General features: G+C 45.4%; 1 protein-coding gene across 6 annotated transcripts in view; it reads right to left on the bottom strand.

Annotated features, from left to right (window-relative positions):
* The window catches only part of OSBPL8 (oxysterol binding protein like 8), a 166,639-nt gene that overhangs the window by 42,106 nt on the left and 105,697 nt on the right, over positions 1–18,836 (bottom strand). For all 6 annotated transcript variants that reach the window (XM_075012541.1, XM_075012573.1, XM_075012532.1 and 3 more), the window contains 4 exons: positions 17,233–17,334; positions 13,936–14,139; positions 3,506–3,590; positions 958–1,129 (listed from right to left, as the gene is read on the bottom strand). In XM_075012541.1, coding sequence (XP_074868642.1) covers positions 958–1,129; positions 3,506–3,590; positions 13,936–14,139; positions 17,233–17,334 — 563 coding nt within the window. The remainder of the gene's footprint in view (positions 1–957; positions 1,130–3,505; positions 3,591–13,935; positions 14,140–17,232; positions 17,335–18,836) is intronic.

Genomic DNA, 18,836 nt, shown 5'->3' with positions numbered 1-18,836 from the left:
CTTACCATCAGCCTAAAGAAGACAGTCCTTGCACACTTTGGAGAACTGCTCCAGCAGTTTTTGAAGCTGGTCTTCTGTGTGAGACACTACAGCAGCATCGTCTGCGAACAGCATGTCTCTGATGAGGACTTCCTGCACCTTAGACTTAGCTTTCAGCCTTGCAAGGTTAAACAGTTTCCCATCAGATCTTGTGTGCAGCAAGATGCCCTCTGTTGAAGATCCAAAGGCATGCTTCAGGAGGAGTGCGAAGAAGATCCCAAATGATGTCGGAGCAAGCACGCATCCTTGTTTGACACGGTGCTCCTGATTCTGAAAGCAACCGATAATGCGCCGTCATATTGGATGTTTCCTCTCATGTCTTCGTGGAACGACTGGATCATCTTGAGTAACCGTGGAGGACAGCCTATCTTGTGGAGCAGTTTGAACAGACTATCCCTGCTGACCAAGTCAAAGGCCTTGGTCAGGTCAATGAAGTCTATGTAGAGTGGCTTCCTCTGCTCCCTGCACTTCTCCTGCAGCTGCCTTAGAGAGAAGACCATATCAACGGTAGACCTCTCTGCGCAGAATCCGCACTGCGATTCAGGGTACACCCTCTCAGCAATCTTCTGGAGTCTGCCAAGCACTGAAGACAGCTGGGCAGAAAAGACACCTCTTAAAATCCAGCTTCTACTGCCAGGCACCACAAGGTGGCAGAGTACCCATTAGTAAGATGCAGAGCCATTAGAAGATGACCAAATAAAGGAATCACTTCTGCAGATTTTGAAAGTTAAGTTTAAAAAAAAAAAAATACAGAATCACATCTTTAACAGGCATTAGGAGGCAAAAGGAATTCCAATCGGAGGAAAGTTCCCACTTTGATATTAATATTTCAAATTCAAAGATCTGCCTAAATAAGAGTTTTATATCAGCTTCAGTAACTTGCTGATAAGAATAAAATTGAAGTCTTGATCTACTTACGGAAAGGTCTCAGCACTGTGTAAGTTGTTAGCACGCAATAAGCCATAGAGAGAAACATGTGTAGACTCTGTTGAAGAGTTCAAGTCATGCTCTTTACCTTCTCTAATCATGGTTCGTTTAAGCAGACCAGAACATTTCAAAGCCAGTTCCAAAGCATCCATCCAACACCTGCCTGAAGACAGACGCCTGTTAGTCATGTAATATGATACTGTTCATCTCTCAGTGGTGAGTTTAGGGCCCACATTTACTTCATATTTGCAATACATACTAGAACAGTAAATGCACACTTACTCCACACATTAAAATGTGACTTGCATTTTAACACCATTCCAGTACTAAAATATAAAAATAACTTAGTCCTATCTAGATAGGAAAGAGACTTCAGGTTAGGACTGGTATGGTCACAGAACAGAATGTTATAACTAAGGCTACAATTACGTCACAGAGGTCATGGAATCCTTGACTTCTAGAGACCTCCATGACATCTTCCACTTTAACCATGGTGTGGGAGTGGTCAGCCAGTGGGTCCCCCAAAGCTCTCCGCTAGTGCAACAGGCGTGGAGTGCTGCAGCTCCCAGTCCCAGAACTCAGAGCTGTGGTGGGCACCTCCCACAGTTCCCAGTCTCTGCAGGCTGTGTGCAAGGGTGTGGGGAGAGAGAATGGTGGCTCCCAACTGTCAGACCTGGAGCTCTGAGCTGTGGCAGGGTCCTCTGTGGCTTTGTGCCATGACAGACATACCCTGTTACTTTTACCTGCTAACCTCGAAGCTCAAGGGGGCCCCTGCTGCAGCTGGAAGCTCCAGGGCTAGTGGTTAGGAGCCATGCAGGGTTGGCCTCCAGAGCTCCCTATCCCAGCCTTCGCAAGATGGTTAGGGGCACCCCAGAACTCCCAGCCACCATGAGCAGAAACAGTGGTGGATAATTGACCTGCCACTCCCCCTTTTGTCTGTTATTTTTAGTAGAAGTCACAGACTGACTTTTTATTGCCCGTTACTTGTCCAACTTTTACTAAAAATAACCATAACAAAAATCTTAGCCTGTGTTATAGCGGAAGGAGTCACACAAGGTATGCCTTTTCCCCTAGTACAGGCTGAGCTCCACCTCCCTTTTTGCCTGCTAATCATCTCCCACCATGCTCAGGAAAAAAAAAAAAAAAACACACCTTCTTGCTCCTCTGACCAGACATGCACTTTTAAACATTTAGAAAACGTTGTTATCTTGAAAGCATTTCTATTGCTCTCTAGTATTTCTCTGTTCTGTCAAACCAAAACACTCAACTTTAAAGCATGGAGCATCAACTGTACTGAATTCTCTCTTCTCACACACAATATTTTTTGTTCCCAATTGGGAGTGTGTAAAACTTCAGTACTTTCTTAAAATCATCTGCTTACAAAGAAACATGTAAGTGAATGTTCAGTTGAGACATTCCATTCTTTACACTTGCTTATATTTTAACTTTACAACTATACTGCAGAAATATTTGCACTGACTGGTTCACAACACCACCAATTCTTTTTCCCTCTGACTAATGAATTCAGAACCCTTCTGATGTCCGACGAGTTCAAATTATTCCTGCCAATGTACCATTTCCTGCATTCCTGTAGTGACTCATATTGGCTACTGTGCTTCATCACCTAGCTTTATTAGAGTCCTTTGATGTTCCCAACAGCTTTCTCTAGTTTTGCTTATCCCAAATAATTCTGTTGTGCAAAATTTCCCACTTTAATTTAGTAATGCTCTGAATAATGGACCAAAAAGCAACCAGACCTAGAACGGACCCTTGGGACACCCACCATTAAATTTTTGCCTTCTTGAGAACTGATTGATATTCCTCCTCTGTTTTCTGTCCCTATTTTTGATACATTTGCAGATTTCTAATAGACTAGACTGAAGATTATATCTGAAAGATTAAAGAAAAAATTGACTGTTTCATTGGGGTACTGTATGTATTGCCATCTTCACTATTTGCCATGCTTGTTCAATTTTCTGTGCATTTTTCAACAGCAAAAGAACAAAGCTTTTTGAAAAATAAGAAATTGATCATAAAGCCAAATATACAGAAAGCGAACATATGACAACTAACTCATGAAACTACTTTTTACTCATTTCTTTAAATTTACTAGATTTTAAGTTGGCTATATCCCTTTTTAAGAATAAGGCCTATATAAAATGTATATTGCAGTGTTAAGTTAATTAACTAGTATGGTTGCATAGCAGCTACTTTCCAAAGTTACCCAATAATCTTGAAATTTTTTCCCATTTAGAATCTTTCAAGATATTTGGCATTTAACGTGGATTAACATTTCTTCTATTAGGAAGAGCTTGTTAGTCTCTTATGTGGTCTCAAATGTTTTGTTTAAGTAAGTCAAAACTTATTACTAAAACTTTGTGAAGTTCTTCATGTCATGACAAAAATGCTTAAGGTATAGCAATCTAATATACTGCATTCATAAAAAGAGCACATTAAGCTGAACTATGGAGCTAGAAATATAATGCTATAACAGCAAAATGGAACAATACGAATCTTTAATATAAAAAAATTTACTTACCATCTGATTCTGAAGCTGCTCTAATGATCAAATAACTGCTGGGTAATGGCTGAGTTATAGAACCAACTGCTTCGCCTTTGGGGCCCTATAAATATATAAAACAGATCCTTGGATGTTATTTTGAATCTAGCTGCTTTGTGGCTTGTTTGATGTAGTAACAAGCTGATTACAATTCAGGAAAATCTACTGTCATGCACAGCAACACCTAATGAAGATATGGTTCTGCAGAAGAGTTGCTCTCTTTCCCACTTCAGACACTTAACTTAAAATGGGGTTAAGATGGGAACCACACTTGAAAGACAAAGGTCTTGAACTTCTAAAATTAGTCTTCCGTGGACTTTGTCTGTGGCAAATAACTTATGATCTGGTCTTTCAGCACACCCCATCCTGTCCTAACTTGTTCTCTTCCCTCTTCCCCAAAGTCAAATTATGATGGAAGTAGCTTCCTCTCCTCCCAGAGATACCAATCTTGGTACAAATTCCTAAGTCTATCTGTCGTAGATATTTCTGTGACCCTCATTACTGTAGATTCCAAGTGCCATCTCCAGGACAAATCAATGGGAAAGTGTGCCACTCTGTCTCCAGACAGGAAACTATTGCAGAGAATGCAAAGCTTGAAATACAATCTTATATTAAAATATTTTTGTAGAGTTTAAACAGCTAATTTTCTGTTTGTCATGTATTTTAGAGGCTAAAGCACTGAAAATGCCACTCAACAGACCACTATTAAAACAGTTAAGTTAGAGAAATTTTAAGGCAACTGATAAAGGGGTTTGTAATAATTTTGTCACCATGGTTGGAAGATGTGTTAAATATGCTGTCAATTCAGCTTAATTTATAAGAAAACCTGTCTGGCTCTTGGATTGTGGATCTCTCCCAGTCTAGTGAGAAACTTCTAGGTTAGAAGATGGAACTTAAAAGAAAGAAGTTTTGCACGAAAAGCAAGTAAAGACGAAGTTACGGACCTATACCAAAGGTTCTTCAGAGATGTGTGGTCTCTACCTATATACTACTTTGGATTACACACATGCACCAGGCATTCAGAGTCAAAGAACTGCAACATAGTTCAGTTGGTCCATGACTGCATCCTGGATTACTTCATGCCTTCATCAGAGTCTCTCCAGTTCTCTTTCTGCCACAAAGCAGGGAAGAGCCAAAGCAGAGGGGAAGAAGGGAGGGTAATGAAATACACATAGAGGCTATACATTGCAAAGAACCTCCATTATAGGTCAGTAACTCTCCTTCTTTGCATAAGGATTCTTATTACATAACAACATGGAGGAAGGTGTGTGGATGTAGCTGGTACAGCTGAGCCAAGAACTGCAGTCCCAAAAGGAGTCCCTCAGGTGGAGTCCTGCAAATGAGGGAACAGAGCCTCATGTGACCACTTTACAGATATCAAAGAAGAGCACCTTATGAAATGGAACCCTAGTCATTGCTTGTGCTCTTGCGGAATGCTCTCACTTCCTAGGGGATGGACGGAACCGAGACAGTTAGATAGCTGACAGAGCAGAATGCAGCCAGAGACTGACTTGGAGATTCTCGGACGGAAGAGGGCACATCCCTTATTCTTTCTCCTGCGGTGACAGATTTCCTGATTGTTTTTTTTCCTTTGCAAGTACAAGACTAAGGCTTGTTGAACATCAAGGAAGAACAGTCTTAACATCCTTGAAAGTGTGTGGTTTTGTAAAGAACACAGGTAAGTGAATTGATTATTAGGATTAAATTCTGAAACTACACTGCGGATGAATTGTGGATGTACGTAGATGCAAAGCAACCTCATCCTTATGGAATGCAATGGAAAGAGAATCTGCTATCACTTCAAGCTCAGCAACCCTTCTAGATGAGGTGATGGAAATGAAAAGCAACTTTCATGGAAAGGAGTGACAGAGAGCAAAAACCTAGAAGATTTCATGGGGGTCTTGTGAGTGTTGACAGAACAATGTTTAGGTCTCTGAAGAGGCAGGAAGGTTTCTTGTTTGTTTGAAAAGCTAACAGATCCTTGGTTGGGGTTCTTCACAAAACAAAAGCATTGTCAGTACCAGATCATGGAGCTCCCAGTTGCGGTCAACTGCAAAACGTCTGCTGAAGGTAGGCTGCCGAAGGAGTTGATTGCTGACACACCTGTTCTACAGGCTCACCGCTTTTGCTCACAGGGAGATAGCTCTCTCTTACTTGTTGATGTAGAAGATAGTCTGCTCTCACCTGCTTTTATCCTCATGAAAGTTTGCCTACTGCAAGATCTATAGCTTGATTAACAGATTGCTGTTACTGACTTAGCGACCATACAAGGAAGACACCTTCAAACTTTAACATGGACTTTACTTAAAACTAATAACTAACCAGAATGAACAAATACAATTCCATCCCTTAACACATTTAATATGGACAATATTTATCTTGTTCAGGTTAAAAATTTGACCTACTTTAATAAAGTTAAAATCTGGTAGGGAAAGGCCTCTCATGTCTAAACAGATATTTTAAAAACAAATGAATCCACTGTTCATTGGTAAGCAATGAGGAAATACTGTCTTGATTTATGCAGATCTCAGCCTAAAACTGATTATCATTTTCTACAGAGCTAGATCATCACATTCAAGCCAGCTGTTAACAACCTTCATTATGTAAGTGAACATAAAGCAGTGAACTTATAAAAGTTACATTAAACCACAAAAAGCAACATAGCTCTAGAAGGGAATGGGGAAATCAGTGTGCAACAAATAAACCGTGGGAAATTGGGAGGGGAGGAAAGCCTCTTTTGAAACGGTTTTTGACTACAGTAAAGCTACAACCAGTTTTTTTAAAAATCCTAATAGTGAGTGTTTAAAATTCAGTGAAAAAACTCCCAACAGATAACAGTTGCTCAAAAAATGCCAGCTAATTATTACTTTAGGTGCCTGAACTTAATGAAAAAGAAAGGTAACCATTCTCCATCGCTAACAAGGCATGACATGGAACAGCTGCAGTTACTTAGCAGCTCTGTGTCAGATGTAGAGTGCAGAATATAATGAATTCCTTATCCCTTACTAGGGGGGTACAGTAATACAGTAGAACCCCATTTATCTGGTCTAATTGGGACCAGGGCTAGATCGGATCATCAAAATTCTGGATCAGCTGGAGAATGGGCAAAATGGGATGCTGTAGTGCCCTCTAGCAGCCACAAAGTGAGATCACTCACTTCAGCCCTAGGGCCCTGGCTGTTTGGAAAATACAGTGAATTAAGAGCAAGTGAGATAAAAGGGATTCTACTTTTCAAATAATCACTGCCATCATGTTTCAAAATCTAATATAAGCTTCAAATGCCTACAGGGTCTCTATCATCATTAGTGCACACAAAAGCAAATAAAACAATTCTTTGTGTATGAAGTTATCAATTTACTTGAGCATCAAATCTAAAGAAGTGAAATAGCTATTTACAGATATTGAATAAAAGACTTTTCAGCAAAACATTACATAAAACATGCTATATGCTCTTCAGCAAAGAATACAGTATTCTGTTTATTGGTAAGGACTCCCACAACATCCATCTATTAATATAGCCAAACACATGATCTACACCGGGGTGGCCAACCTGTGGCATGCCAGGAGTGGGAGAAGCATGTGGTCGCAGTGGCTCCAGTGAGTCATTGGCATTGAGTTAGAGCGGGGTGCGGGGAAAGGCTGGGGGTGCTTTGCTCTGAAGAGGGACAGGAGAGGAACTGGTCTAAAAAGAGAAGTTACTCACCGTAGTAACGGTGGTTCTTCGAGATGTGTCCTCGTGGGTGACCCACGTTAGGTGTAGGGCTCGCCCCGGCGCCGCAGGTTGGATTTTCCAAGCAGTTTCTGCCGGACCACGCACGCACCGGTGCGCGCCGCTCCCTTGCGCGCTCCTGGCCACGTGCGCAATCTGGTCCCCGCCAGTTCCTTGAACAACCGCCTCGGATGCTCCTGCAAAACACTAAACAGAGATCCGAAGCGGGGAGGATGGGCGGGTGGTGGAGCACCCACAGGGACACATCTCGAAGAACCACCGTTACTACGGTGAGCAACTTCTCTTTCTTCTTCAAGTGTCCCCATGGGTGCTCCACGTTAGGTGACTACCCAGCAGTAACCCAAAATAGGAGGTGGGTAATCGGATCATGTGCAGGTTGTCCCCGAGAGGACCGCTGTCGAGAGCTGGGTATCCTCTGGGAATACCCTGTGAAGGGCGTAGTGCTTGGCGAAGATGTCATAGGATGACCAGGTCGCCGCTCTGCAAATGTCTTTTAGCGCAACGCCCTTGAAAAAGGCTGTTGATGCTGCCACCGCCCTAGTGGAGTGAGCCCTGGGCATGGCCAGTAAAGGAGTCTTTTTGAGTTCGTAGCACATTTTTATGCAGGATACGACGTGCTTCGAGATTCTCTGCGAAGAGAGACCTTCTCCTTTCGATTTGGGAGCGAGACAGACTAGGAGTCTATCCGTTTTACGGAAGGACTTGGTCTTGTCTATATAGAAGGCTAGCGCCCTCCTCACATCCAGGAGGTGTAGGCGCGCCTCTTTGTTAGAGTTATGAGGCTTTGAATAAAACGAGGGTAAAACAATAGGTTCATTAATATGAAACTCAGAAGAAACTTTAGGAACAAAGGCTGGATGCAGCCATATGGTTACCGCCTCCTTGGAAAAAACAGTGCAGGGTTGCGTTGCCATAACTGCCGCAAGCTCGCTCACCCTGCGAGCTGACGTGATTGCGAGAAGGAAGGTCGTCTTTATCGTAAGGAGGCGGAGGGAAACCGTGGCTAAAGGCTCGAACGGTGGTCCCGTTAGCGCACTAAGCACCAGGTCCAAGTTCCACGAACGTGAAAGCGGTTTCCGAGGAGGGTATAGGTTTACCAACCCTTTGAGGAACCTGGTAACCATGGGATGAGCGAACACCGTGTGCCCTTCCTCTTCGTGCCTGAACGCCGAAAGGGAGGCAAGGTGGACCTTTAACGAGGATAGTGAGAGTCCTCCTCTCTTGAGGTCCAGTAAATACTCTAATATTACAGGTACAGGCACCGAAAGGGGGGCTAACTGTTTGGTAGAACACCATGCCATGAAGTGAGTCCACTTCTGCTTGTAGGTCTTCCTGGTGCAAGTCCTCCTGCTACTTTCTAGGACTTGTTGCACTTCCTCCGTACATGTGCTCTCTAGGGAGCTGAGCCATGGATTAACCACGCTTGTAGTTGCAGGCCTTGGGGGTGCGGATGCACTATGGACCCCTGGGCTTGCATGAGCAGATCCGGCGCCACCGGGAGGGGCATCGGTGGACGGTCCGACATGCGCAGAAGTAGGGGGAACCATTGCTGTCGATCCAACGTTGGGACTATCAGGATCATTAGGGCTCCTTCTCTCCTGGCTTTCTGCAAGACTTTGTGGATCAGCACTGTGGGAGGAAAAGCGTAAAGCAGGGGGCCCCTCCAGGAGATCGCGAATGCGTCCCCCAGGGACCCCCCTCCCAGTCCTGCCCTGGAGCAGTATCGTGGGCACTTCTTGTTGTGTTGAGTGGCAAACAGGTCTATCTGGGGAAAACCCCATGCGTGAAAAAAATCGGTCATAGCAGATCGGGACGGATCTGCCACTCGTGTGCGAGTGCGAAATGCCTGCTCAGCTGGTCTGCCTTCACATTGTGAGCACCTGGTAAGTACGAGGCTTTCAAGGTTATATTGTTGGCAATGCACCAGTTCCACAACAGGACTGCTTCCACACAGAAAGCACGGGACCGAGCTCCTCCTTGCCGATTTATATAAAACATGGTGGAGGTATTGTCTGTACTGATCCCGACTACTTTGCCTTGTATATGGTCTCGAAAGTGTCTGCAGGCGTTGAACACCGCTCTGAGCTCCAGTATATTTATGTGCAGTGACTGTTCCGTGGAGGACCACAGCCCTTGCGTCACCTCTTCACCCATGTGTGCTCCCCACCCTATGAGGGAGGCATCTGTAGTAAGAAAAACCGATACTTGTGGTTGGTGGAAGGGTACCCGTTAGCATGTTCTTGGGGTTTACCCACCATTGCAGGGATTTGCGCACCTCTGTTGTGGGCGACACCACCCTGTGAATGGTGCGTGCTGCCGGTTTGTATACGCTCGCCAGCCAGTGCTGCATGCTGCACATGTGTAACCTGGCGTTCTGTACTACGAACGTCGCTGCTGCCATATGGCCCAGCAGCTGTAAGCACATCAGAACCGGCACCGTAGGGCTGAAGGTGATGACTTGCACGAGGGAGCCGATGGCCCGAAAGCGAGTCTCTGGTAGATACACTCTCACTGTAATAGAATTTATGCGTGCCCCTATGAACTCTATGTCCTGTGTGGGGTCTATCTTTGATTTTGCCAGATTGATAGCCAGGCCGAGCGAAGAGAACATGCCTGCTGTGACGCATATCATGCGTAGTACCTCCTCCTTCGAGGCCCCTTTGAGTAGGCAGTCGTCCAGATACGGGAATATAAATATCCCCTGTCTGTGCAGGTAGGCTGACACCACTGCCACGGTCTTGGTAAAGACTCTGGGGGCCGAGGAGAGGCCGAACGGTAGGACCTTGTATTGAAAATGTTCCTTGCCTACCATGAACCGGAGGAATCGTCGGTGAGCTGGATGGATAGTTATGTCAAAATATGCATCTCCATCGTCCAGTGCCGTAAGGATGGAGGCGATTGTGATCATCCGAAAGCGTTGCTTGCGCAGGTACCGGTTGAGGCCTCGAAGATCTAAGATGGGCCTCCAGCCTCCTGTCTATTTCTCCGTGAGGAAGTATCTGGAGTAAAACGCTTTCCCTTGCAGTTGCTCCGGCACTCTTTCCACTGCCCCTATGAGCATAAGATGGTCTACCTCCCGCTTGAGTCTCGCTTCGTGGGAGGCATCTTGCAGGTGGGGCCTGGGTGGAGGTCGTGGCGGTGGGAGCGACTGGAAGGGGATCGCGTACCCCGTGGCTGTCATCTCCAGCACCCATTTGTCTGTGGTGATCCTTTGCCACTGGTCATAGAATGGTCGGAGGCGATGGTGGAATAACAGCTTCGGATGACATTGTGCGATGGTAGTGATGGCGCAGCCCTGGATCTGTGTGTCAAACTTGTGGCCTTTGGCCCTGCCCCGAGGACGCACGGCTCTGTTGGGAACGTCGCCTGGGAGTTCTATATTGTTGATGCTGTTGATGTCGCCCTTGCTCGTAACCCCTGTGGTACTGGGGACGCTGTGGCTGATACTGGTACCGTCTTTGCTGAGGGTAGTACTTTTTCTTTCTATATGGAGGGGTGTAGATCCCTAAGGTCCTAAGAGTGGCTCTTGAATCTTTACTGGGATGAAGGACCGAGTCAGTTGATTCAGCAAACAGCTTCTGAGTGTCGAAGGGGAGATCGACGATCTTCGCCTGCAGATCCCTCGGGATACCCGATGTTTGGAGCCAGGACTCCCTTCGCATTACCACTGCCGTAGCTGTGGAGTGTGCTGCTGTGTCCACAACATCCAGGGCGATCTGAACTCCCGTCCTCGAGGCCGCGTAGCCTTCTTGCACAAAAGCCTTTAGCACCAGCTTCTTGTACTCTGGAAGTGAGTCCGTGAGGGAGGTTAACTTAGAGTAGTTGTCGAAATTGTGGTTCACTAGATGCGCTGTGTAATTCGCCATTCTCAACAGTAGGGTGGAGGAGAAGTAGACCTTTCTGCCGAACAGCTCTAGTTTTTGGCATCTTTGTCCGTTCCCTGTTTTGAACTGAGACGTTTTTGATCTCTGTTGAGACGATTCTACCACCAGAGAATTTGGTTGCGGGTGGCTGAATAGGAACTCCATGCCCTCCGCCAGCACGAAGTATTTCTTGTCCACTCTCTTGTGGACAGGCGGAATAGTCGCAGGGGTCTGCCATAGCATGGTGGTGGACTCCAAGATTGCTTCGTCAAGAGGTATTGCTATTTTAGAGGAGGCCGGAGGTCTCAGATTTTTAAGGAGCTTATGGTGCTTCTCTTGCACCTCTGCTGTCTGGATGCCTTGCATGAAGGCCACGCTTTTAAACAGCTCTTCAAACTGTTTGAGATCGTCCGGAGGATGGATGTCCCCTGGGGCTGTAGCCTCATCCGGGGAGGACAGCGAGGAACTGCTCGGGTACGCCTCTCTGGACCCCTCCGGGTCCTGTTGACTGTGGTACATCCGCTCGCTAGAAGCTTGCGAGGGAAAATCCCGGGGTTCCAGAACCAACTCCCCCTGAGATAGCTGAGTCTCTGTCCCCATTCGCGATTGCCCTCGGGGATACGGAACCGTCTGTGGGGATCTGTCCCTGGTAGTATGCCTATGGTGTCTATGCCCCGCATGATAGGAACGACCATGGCAACACGGGCACTGCTCCTGGGATGGTGACCTGGACCACTCCCTTGGTGCATACCCCCTACGTCTGGGGGAGCGAGATCTTCTGGAGACATGGGATGCTGGAGAGACCGATTTGTGGTCCTACTCAAGTGGCTCGAAGCCCAAGAAGGGCGAAGGTGGTCCAAGCCATGGGGAGACTGGCTGTAGAAATGGAGATGGGGGCTCCGGATAGGCTAGGGGTGACCCCTGCCTTCTCGTTGGAGTCTGCAGCACAAGCGGAGGGCTCAGAGAAAGCAGCTCTGCAGCCCTATATGGAGAGGGACTGCGGTGCCATGTTTTCTGTGCTGCCTTTCCCCTCTCCTGTGGGGGTGGCTCCACCCCCTGACGCGTCGGGGATCTCGGCCCCGTAGTCTGCACCGCGCTCAGCACGCTCCTCAGCGGTGCCGCGCGGGCGGTCTCCCCCGGTGCCTGCAGGCTGCGTGCCTGCGCGCTCTGCGCCACCGGTTCCCTGGGGGTCGGTGCCGCTGTTTGCGGAGCCGCCGATTCCGGCGCTTGCTTGGCCGCCGCCCTGCCCGCCATGCGGGGCGGCTGTTTGATCATCGGAGGCTGAACCTCCGCCACGTGCGTCTCCGCGCCACCGCCAATCAGCTGTAGCTGCGGCTGGGGGCTGTGCGCTCCACCCGTCCCGCTCGCTGTTGCTGCCGGCAGGGATCGGGTTGAGAAGATTTTCCTCCGTTTTTGCGCTGATGGGGTTAGGGATGCAGCTTTCCTTTTATGGGCCCCGGAGGGTCCCTCCTGCTGCGGCCGCTCCGGCACGTCTGGCTGGAGGGCCTTGTCAAACAGCAGCATTTTCAGCCGCATTTCCCTGTCCTTCCTTGCTCTGGCTGTTAACTTGGCGCAGAAGGAACATTTCTGAGTGACATGGGATTCCCCCAAGCACCTTATACACTGACTGTGCCCATCAGACGCTGGCATCGCCTCACAGCACGACTCACACTTCTTGAATCCTGAAGAGGACATTGTGGTGAGTCTTTGAGTTGTTAATAGGGTACTTAGCACCTTCTCTGTGCTTGTTCCCCTCTCGGATAAAGCCTGCCGCGGCAGGAGGGCTAATGGCCCTAGGCTCCTGGCCTCCGGTGCTCCGCTTGTTACTAGGATTGGAAGCTTTGAATTCCTTCCCTTTCCTTTGTTTTTTTGTTGTTGTTGTTGAAAACAACAACTGACTAACTTAATCTAAGACTGAAGAAACTTTAAAACAATTAAAAACGTTAAATACGCTAACTCTGGCCGTAGCCTGAGCAGATTCCGTCTGCAGCTGATGGCGGTTAAAGAGGAACTGGCGGGGACCAGATCCCACACGTGGCCAGGAGCGTGCAAGGGAGCGGCGCGCACCGGCACATGCGCGGTCCGGCAGAAACTGCTTGGAAGATCCGACCTGCGGCGCCAGGGCGAGCCCGACACCTAACGTGGACCACCCACGGGGACACTCAAAGAAGAATGGGAGGTTGTCTGGTTCTGGGGGAGGGGTGGGTGCACTGGGTTAGAGCAGGGGGTTGGGAGGGTGCCTGAGGTGGCGGGGGGGATGGGAGCAGGACTGATCCACATATTATTTATCTACGTATCTATATATCTAGATGAGTGTTTCCCAAATGGTGTTCTGCAGGACCCTGGGGGATGGATATATATAGAGAGATGTTATTTATTTTTTTTATATATATTATATATATATATATATATTACACACACACACACGGCTCTTTGCACTCTATCCACAGATATTTTGGCTCTTAGTCTCTACCCTTTACATGAGGGTTCCATTCCCACACAGCCTCGTGTAACCCATTTTTTTTTAAGTTGGGGGCAGCTTTTTCCCCCGGGGCAGACTGCACAACCTGCAACCAGGGAGCAACAGCAGCACCTGGAGCTCCAATCACGGTATGGATCACAGAGGTCACAGTTACTTTTTGGATGAAAAGTACACAAAGTACAAAAGTAGGTACTACAGAATTAAGTTTAAAACAGCTAGAAAGATACACTTACTACATACAAAAACAAAAAACTTCTGTTATGTGAAGCTGCTTCTACTCAATACTGGGGAAAGATACATTACTCAATGTCTTCAAGAATGGATGTTCATTTACCTTAACAGCCCAGATGGACTGCTCCAAGGGATGGAAAAGTTTGAAACAAAAGCCATCTTTTTTGGAAGGCCGCTCAATGAGTTCACAAGCATTCAGGAGCACTGTTCCAACCCACTGGCCATTTTGGGGGGTTTTATAAATGAGCAGTACTCCGGGTTTCAGCACACACCACAATTTGGTCCAGCTTTTCAATGTACCACGAATCTACAGGGTATTAAAAATTGGTTTTAGTTCATATCATAATCAAAAGTAACTATCAAAACCATCCCTCCTGCTGAAAGAAAAACTGAATCCACAGTGATCAACAGTATTATCCAAAGCAGAGTAAATCTCTTAGTTCTGTAAGAGTGTTCTGTACTTCCTGTGGCCCCAGTCAGGGTTAGATGCAGATTTCTCTTTCTAGGTCTGGTAAATACCAGCCTTGTTATGCAAGTGACTTACGCATTGGTTCAAAGTCTAGAAGTACAGTAGTGCCTCGAATTACGCAAGGGGTCCGTTCCCATGCCACCTCGCATAACCCGGATTTTGCCTAAGTTGAGGGTGGGTTTTTCCCCAGCAAAACGCATGTTCTGCAGCCAGGGAAGCAGCACGAGCACCTGGAGCTCCTTTTGAAAGCTAAGTCCTGGGTGGGGCGGGGGGGTGGAGAATGGGGAGGGGCCGTGGGAGGGGGGCAGGAGGGCTAAGCTTGGGGTGGGTTAGAGCTGCAGGGGACAGAGGGTGATGTTAAGCTGCAGCCGCGCCAGAGGGTGGCTGCATGCGGGGGAGTTGAGCCAGAGCTATGAGTGGGTGTGGTGAGCTGGGCCATGGGGTAGGTTGAACTGGGGCAGGAGGATGGAACTGGAGTGAGCCGGGGGCGGGGGGGTGTTGAACTCAGGCAGGGGTTTGAACCAGAGCAGCACATTTCGGGGGAGTGGGATGTTTTGAACTGGGGCTGCATATGAGGTAGGGCAGGGGTTGAGCTGGAGCCATACTGGGGCAGTGAGCAGGTGAGTGATCTGAACCAGGGCGGTGGGGGAGGGGGAGGAGCAGGATTTTGAGTCACACTTAACTCGCATTAACATTATGAGTGAAATGCAACTAAAAATTGTGCATTCTGAGGATTTACTGTACTTCTGGTCCCTGATTCCTTCTGGATGCTCCCAGAGGCTACAACCACACAGCCAAGTTATTTTGAGATAACAGCTGTTATTTAGAAATAACTTTGCTGCTGTCTCCACTACACACATGCGCTTTCAAAATAAATTTGAAATAGTGGGTGCGTTATTTTCCAACTGGTAAATCTCACTGCAGGAAGAATAGCATCTATTTAGAAAAAAAACTATTTCAAAATAGGTGATGTTAAGACATGGGATAGCACTCATTTTGAAATAGCTATTTTGAAGTAAGCAGTATTCACGGTCTTAACAGCACCTATTTTAAAATATCAGAGGGGTAGCTGAGTTAGTCTGTATCTTCAAACATGACAAGAATCCTGCGGTACCTTGTAGACTAACAGATATTTTGGAGCATAAGCTTTTGTTGGCAAAGACCTACTTTGTCAGCTGCATGAGGGAGTTCCAGAGGAGAGTCTAAATTTATCGGTTCCTGAAAAGGAGGGAGTCCTGGTCAAGAGGAGGGCCAGCGTTGACAAGATACATTCAGTCACAGAGAATATGGCACATTATCAGCAACTAATGCGGAGGGTGAACATCAAGAGAAGAGAAACTGCTTTTGTAATTGGCCAGCCACTCCCAGTTTCTTTTCAATCCCCATCCTCTGGGAACCCCCCGCCGCCCAGTGCAGCTGATGAAGTAGGTCTTTGCCCACGAAAGCTTATGCTCCAAAATATCTGTTAGCCTATATGCTAACACAGGAGTCTTGTAATTTAAAAAACAAGTATTTCAGAACAGGCATTATTTCGAAAAAAGTGCTGTGTGTGCAGATTATTTTTTGAAATAGCTAAGTGATATTTTGAAATACATTTGTGTGTAGCAGCGCTATTTCCAAAATAGCTTATTTTGACATAAGCCTGGTCGGCAGATGCAGCCAGATTGTCTAGAACCAGAGTATATTTAACCATTAGCATCATTATTCGCGATATATGGGTTTGCTATAATAGACTCTGAATGCAACTATTGAAATACAACTATCAGAAGTTACAGCTGGTGAAGAATGCAATTGCTCCCTTAGGGTATAACTACCCAGCAAAGAAAAAGTCAAAACTGGCCCACAACAGTTGACTGAGGCTTGAAAGGGTTGCCCTGAAGGGCTGTTTCATTTCTGTGTAAACTTCTGGGCTCAGGCTAGAGCCTTGGCTCTGAGACTCTCCCATCCTGCCAGGTCTTAGAGCCTAGGCTCCAACCTGAGGCTGAAGTCTACACAGCAATGAAGCATCCCCTCAGCCCCTGCCCAAGCTGTTCTGGCACTGGCCAACCTGATGTGGAGAAATACCCCGAGAGACATTGGGTTTCAACAGCTCAGAGATCTTCACAATTGATTTTCAACAGAAATCAAAGGGCCAATCTATAAATATACAACAATTCCAGCTGTGGCTTGGGTTACTGGCTATGAGACACCTGTGCACCAGCATGAGATCATACGGTTCCTTGGATTTAAATGTTTGGGGTCTGGATGCTTTTGATTAAGTTCTCATCAGTCTACAACTTACTCCTTCCTATCAACCTGGCCAAACATCAATTTGTTGACTTCTATGGTACTGATTTAACTCTTCTATTTAATAAGGCTTTTCCAAGAGCATGGCAAATATTACCTCTGATGGGTATGCCGTTTAGTGTAATCACTGTGCAAGTACCCACACTGTTTTTGCAATGTCTTATTGCTGATTGTACTGCCTGCTACTTGGATGAATTTCTCACCCCTCCTATGGGAATAAAATTCTAGGATTACAGCTTATTTCATCTGGGAGGAAAGAAAAAAAAAAGAGGAAGAAATCTTTGTTAAAATACCCAAGAAGATTACTGGCCTTCATTTGGGGATTTCTACTATGAAATGCTCTAGTACTTTTCAAATATGAAGTCCACAAGTACAAATAAAGCATAATCCCAACTGGTTTTTTAAATTGGCTGCTGTACACATTAGAGCAATGTAACTATGGTGACTGCAGTAAGTAACAGCCAGCTCCCTCTGTTATCCCCAAGGATTCAAGCATGGAGCCTCTGGGTTGCAATTAATAGATGCTCTGCTGGTCAAAAAACATTAATCAGTAACCCACTAGGATTCTGAGCCTTTTCTATTGTGGCAGGTAAACAGAAGGCAGCTGCTAAAATTTCATCTCAGGTTTCGCAGTCAAGCTCTAACCTTCAGCCAGTCAGCCATAACAATAACGGATGGGTCTGTGATTGTGCTAAGCAATTCTTTCGTAGCTCTCTTCTTCTCTTCTCTGTAATTTTTCTTTTGAACCTGTAATTAACAAACACAGAAGATGGTAAAACTATTTAAAATTGCAAGGAAAAAGCAAGTCAAAGCAATAAAAAAGTCATTGCAACCACCAAAAACTCAGGAAAACTAAGGTGTAAAGCTCAACCTGTAACAAAAACAAACAAGCACCTTTAAAATGTGGAAGAATGTCTTGAACACACTCCACTTTTATTACTCAGTTTGGAGACAAGACACTTTAAATGTCAAATGAAAAAAAAATTCAACCACCACCTTAAAATTGTATATTTTAAATAACAAGTTAATCATCTTTCCCTATTTTACTGTTTATTTCACCGCTCCATGTTGGAAAGACAAGACAGTTACAATTTGATTTACAAATCAATTAGTAGTCAATTTTGAGTTCTTATACACTGACATAATTGTGCAGATTTTGGATTTGGGAGAAGTATGCATGTTAAAATTTCCATTGGATTAAAAAAATCACAAAAGAGGGATATGACAGTATTTACATTTTTTCCCCAGCAGAAATAAGTGATTTTTTCCCCCCCGCTCCTAGTAGCAAGGTCTGTGATTAGAACACCTCAAGAACTGGATGAAAATTTTTTTCCAATGAATTGCTTTTTCACCACTACTTTTTTCAGGAATCAAAATATTTGAAATTTGGCAAACAGTCTCAACTGAAAAAATGTTGAAGAGTTGAAACATTTCTATTTTGACAAGTCTGAACCTGACTATCTTGTTTCAACTTTTCAATTAAAAATCAACAATTTAAAGTTCAATTTAAAAAACTGACCAAATTATTAAAAAAAAAAAAACGTGGAATGCTCACACAACCAAATTCAAGCAAGAACTCAAAACAAGAAGATTTGAAAAGTTATTTCCAAGTTGACTCAATGTTTTTGTTAATTCAAAACAAATCTGTTTTTAATCTGATGTAAAAGGTAGAGAAGAAATTGTTTTGCATTCAAATCAAACAAGATAATTTGTTTCTGGCCCCATGCTGAAAAATTCTGCACGTAGGAGCTCTCATACCAGTAATTCACTTTGCAGAGTCTGATATTGTTACTATATCGATGAAACACTATCAAAGTACCACAAAATATAAGTGTTGGTGATTCAACAATCAACATTTCCCTTTTTCCATGTGATTCCTAAAGACTGCACCAAAGAAACACTACACTACCTTACTGTCATTGTACAGCAATGGTCCTACATATTTCTTACAGTAGTGCCCTGGGATCCTGCAGGTCCCACAAGAACCATTGCCGTAACAGAGGCAGCAGGTCAACTGCATTATGTTGCAAGCAGGAATGGGCAGGCATTTTAAAAAAGACTGCAGTAATTTGCAGGAAAATCCTAAATTTCTCATCAGTTCAGTAATGTAAAGCAAGTTTTCTTTTGTTTGAAGGTTTGTATAGTTAAAAAGGTTTGTAAATTAAGGTTTTGATTCTCAAATTTAAGAAAGGGATAGAAACAAATTCGATGTCTATTATGGCAGGAGTTGAAATTTTTTCACATGGTTT

This window comes from Carettochelys insculpta, chromosome 1, assembly GCF_033958435.1.
Source record: "Carettochelys insculpta isolate YL-2023 chromosome 1, ASM3395843v1, whole genome shotgun sequence".
NCBI classification, from domain to species: domain Eukaryota; kingdom Metazoa; phylum Chordata; order Testudines; family Carettochelyidae; genus Carettochelys; species Carettochelys insculpta.
Note: the sequence above shows the minus strand (reverse complement) of the source record. Positions and strands in the feature narration are given on the sequence as shown.